General features: G+C 36.3%; 1 protein-coding gene across 1 annotated transcript in view; it reads left to right on the forward strand.

Annotated features, from left to right (window-relative positions):
* Positions 1-4,664, forward strand: part of LOC106684175 (cytosol aminopeptidase) — a 36,461-nt gene that overhangs the window by 22,231 nt on the left and 9,566 nt on the right. Inside the window, exon 5 of the mRNA XM_014426108.1 lies at positions 2,265-2,592. Within this exon, the coding sequence (XP_014281594.1) occupies positions 2,265-2,592 (328 nt within the window). The remainder of the gene's footprint in view (positions 1-2,264; positions 2,593-4,664) is intronic.

The following is a 4,664-nucleotide window of genomic DNA, read 5'->3' on the forward strand; positions in this document are numbered from 1 at the left end:
GAGGATTATTAGGTAATGAAGGAGAAGCCAGGTTAGAAACAAGTGGATTTGGGTGGTTGAGAAGTTTATTATGGAAGGAACGGTATCTGGTTTTGATTTGTGACAAAGTAAGGAGCATTAAGGATTTTACGAAGGATTTTGGACTGTAAGGAATGGATTCTGGGGGAATTTGATGGTTAAGTGGAGCCCCAAAGCTCAACTCCGTATGTCCAGATAGGCCTTATAATAGTCATGTAGATCAGTCTTTTAAAATTGAAATTTAAAAATCAATTTAAGAGGTCCCTATTCCAGCTCCTTCGTAAATGTCGCCTCGTATCTGCTAAGTCTAGTGTTGATAGTCTTTGAATTAGAGGATTAGTGTGTGTTGGAAGTGCGTCCTGAAACCGTTTATATAATGATTTAATAGTTGTTTGTACGTAGGGAATTCGTAAGTCTTTGTGTAAGTTCTTGTTACTGATGTAGGGGGGAGCGCTACTGATCAGTCTTAGTAATTTTGATTGAAACTGTTGCAGTTTCAGTAAGTTAGTTTTTTTGGCATATCCGTAAATTTGTGCACCGTAAGTCCAAATTGGTCTGAGAAGGTAAGTATAAAATCTTTAGTTTTTCTGAAAGTGGTAATTTTGATCGTTTATTTAAAAGATGGAATAATAATTTAAGTCGGAAATTTAGCTTTTGTTTTGTTATTTTTATGTGGGAGGTCCATTTAAGTCGTTTGTCCAATGTCAATCCAAGGTATTTTACTGTGCCTGCCCGGGTTAAACTTCGTTCGTTTAGAAAAACAGGAGGACATAGACCACGACGGAGCGTAATAGTTATTTGAACTGATTTCTCAATGTTTATCCCTGTTTTTCATTTGATACACCATTCATGGATGTGAGCTAGGTGTATTTGTAATTGTTCTGAGGCTTGTGCTGGGTCGCCATGCTTGGCTAAAATGGCTGTGTCGTCGGCATATGTGGCCGTGAGAGTGTGTTCCATTGTGGGTAAATCGGAGATATACAAAGTGTATAATAATGGCGCTAGCATAGATCCCTGCGGAACTCCAGCTAAATTAAATTTAATACAAATTTAAAAACCAATCATTTTTTTTCTCCGGATCGTTTGAATATTTCCCAAATGTCACCCCGACTGTTAAGTTCAAAATATATTGATCAAGACACAAAACATTGCATCCTGCAGGAGACTAGTCTTGTTCTCATTATAGTTATATTCCATAGTTGTATTCAGAATCAAAACTAGGATAGGACAATCCATGGTCTTTTAGGTTGTGACATTTCACCACGGAAATGATGAATGAAACCAAAAATTTAAGAAATTATACATAATGATTTACAATTACTGGGGAGGTTTGTCGGGGGGTGCGGTCAGCAAAGAACAACATAAATAAACAAAACCATATTTATTTATTTTATGCCGAGGTTTCGAGTTTCGAGTTTCAGGTCTTCATCAGGGCTATAGAACAAAAGAGATAAAAATCATCATTTAGAGAAACATACAATTGAAAATGAATAGTATACAAACAAATTTGAAATTATACAGATTATTTAATTGAATCATAAATAATACCATAAAAAATATTGAATCTAACAATATGACAGACAATGAAAATAATGATTTTTCGGTTTTTTAGACACTACTTGCATATCTTATATTATACATATCTTCTTACCTACTTGATATTATATTTCATCTTTCACTGTTTTCATTCTACTACCATCCAATTCCACGATTATCAATCAATTTATTTTTTTTACTATTCAATTATCAATATTTTATCATTTATGATTCAATTCAATATTTTGTATAATTCCAAATTTGTTTGTTTACTATTCTTTTTCAATTTTAAGTTTCTCTAAATGTTGTTGTTATCTCTTTTGTTCTATTATGATTAAGACCTGAAATTCAGGTCGAAATGTCGGCATAAAATAAATAAATATGATTTTGTTTATTTATGTTGTTTCTTTGCTGACCGCACCCCTCGACAAACTTCTCCAATCATTAATCTACGGTCAACTATCTATACCTCATAATGATTTATAATATAGCAGTGATTTATTAGTAGTAAAATTATTTGCGTGAAAAAAAGCCCCTTCTTGCCCCCTTACTAGATACTCCTATGTTATATTTCATAATATTATGGGTAAATATGTTAGAATTATGATGTTAGACACGCTAATTACCTTGGAAATTATGGCAGTGTTGCTAGAAGTCATTTATATGTAATGCCACTATCCTTAAGCATTAAATGAACATTGGTTTCAAAGGCAGCTTTGGACATCCTTTGCCCGTGCGGAGTCCACGTGGATATCAGAGACAGAGACTGGCTGGAGGAGAAAAAGTTCCTGGCCTTCCTGACGATGTCGAAGGGTTCCTGCGAACCCCCGCTGTTCCTGGAGATGAGCTACTGCGGAGGCGGTGAAGGGGACAAGCCAGTGGTGATCACGGGGAAGGGAGTCACCTTCGACAGCGGCGGTCTCTGCCTCAGGAGGTGCGAGGGGATGAACGAGTTCCGGGCAGACATGGCCGGAGCCGCTGTCATCGTTGGACTGCTCAAGACGCTAGCAGCTCTGGCTATCCCGATCAACATCAACGGTAGGGTAATGGTTTAGCCATTTACTATTAGCATGGCATGTTATAATTAAAAATCTCTTTAACTCTAAGGAAATAATATTAACCTATGTATCGAATATTTTGATAATTGTTAGTTAGTAAATTGGTTCCTAGCTGAGAAATGTTAGTGGTATTCGATACTGCCAGCGATGGCTTCTTATAAAAAAGATTAATTTAAGAAACAGAAGTCCTTCATAGAGATTCTAGGAAGCTTTTAGGTGGAAGGTAAGGGAAGATAGTTCATTCTCCTGGAAGGCTTAATTGAATACACCAGGTCTAGTCCTCCTTCAGGAGCTAATCAGAAATACTCGCTTCCAGAAAGAAAACTCCACCCTATGATAAAGAGGGGTACTTCAGAACTTCTGGCTAGAATTAAAGTCTCGTTTACTATCAAAAACCATTTTTTGGTGATGTAGAAATAAGAGGGAAATACATTTGAACAGGTAGATAGGTTCAAGTATTTAGGTTCTACGGTAAATAGACAAAATAAAATTGCTGAGGAAACAAAAGCCAGGTTAAAGGTTCGAAATGCATGTTCTTTTTCAATGTCGAAATTAGCTCGCACATTATGTCCGAAAAGTTAAAAGTTACAATTTACAAAACTATTCTACTTCCCACTGTTCTTTAAGGATGCAAAACGTGGCTTCTTATAATAGGGAAAGAACAGTGCCTCAAGATTTTTGAAAATAAATTATTTCGTAGTATATTCGGATCGAAAAAGGATGAGTTTTAAAATTTAGAAGACTACACAACGCTGAATTGTGGGAACTACACCCGGTAAATATAATTCAGGTTTTAGAATTGCAGTGAATAAGATGGGCATAGTTAATGCTAATAAACACTGAACCCATGGGTAAACGTCCGAGGGGTAGACCAAAACGTAAGTGGGAGGATTAAGTCAGTAGGGATGTGGAGGGGTTTGAACCTTCCGATTCCCTAAGCCTATATTATTATAAAAAAACCTTTAAACAAGGACCCCTGGACAACTAATTCCGAAGATAGGTGAGCTGTAGAAAAACTGATTAGAAAATTAACAATACCTTCAAATGATAGACGTTACATGCCTGTAAGAAAATAAAATAAAAAAATTATAGGACTTTATTGTGATGTTTCCATATGTTCTCAGGATGTTAAAAGTAGGATTCTTCCGAAATCATAAATGTAAGGGTGATCCTTGGACCTTGGGGTAGGGATTTTCTGCTTCTTGTACTTCCGAAGAGTGGTAAGGCCTCACTCAGATCAGTGAATCCAAGGTCCATCATGGAGATCCAAAACTGAATTGGCAGGACATCCTATTACGGGAGTCAGAAGAATTCGATTATATTGAAAGTTCGCGTGATAGCTGATAGAGGGCGTGCTCCTCTGCAAAGCATTACGCTGTGCCCCACTTGACGTAGGGCAGCATTAGCACAGTTTGGTACCGGTTCGAATTCAGCCTAAGAGGTCGACTTTTATTATTGTGGTGGAATGGAAACTTGACCCCACACTTTATAATATGGTGGTAACCTGTAGAAACCATCCCCCTCTATGTCAGAAATCACCATGAAGGTGGTCATAAGAAAAAACTGTATGGCATTGGTGTATAACCTGGTCCATTAGACAATTACTTGCTTCTAATGTTCCAATGTTCCTACCCCACTGCTCGTCTAATACCGATTTAGGAACATTTCAGGCCAGGTTGGACATGAGTTTCTATTCGCGAAAAGAGAAAATGGCATCCGACCCTCATTCCAACTGCTCTTGTTTACCCAATTTCTTTCGACGGAATTCAACGGATTATAGTCTGGTAGTCCAAAGTGGCTCTTCAAGAGTTATAGTATGGTAGTGAAGTGCAAATGTGACTGTCTTAAGAAGAAAGAACTACAGTTGTAACACCTTCAGCTCTACATTCAATTTTAATTCATATATAATAAACAGTTGTTGGGTTTAGGTTTATTAATTTATTTAAAAAATAATTTTATTTTTTTATAATTTATTTAAAACAGTGTTTGATTTTTCATACATCTTTTTCTTCTTCTTTATTTCACTAATCATATTTTTAATACTTTTCTTTT

This window comes from Halyomorpha halys, unplaced genomic scaffold, assembly GCF_000696795.3.
Source record: "Halyomorpha halys isolate HHAL.00 unplaced genomic scaffold, Hhal_1.1 Scaffold551.1, whole genome shotgun sequence".
In the NCBI taxonomy this organism is placed as follows: Eukaryota; Metazoa; Arthropoda; class Insecta; order Hemiptera; family Pentatomidae; genus Halyomorpha; species Halyomorpha halys.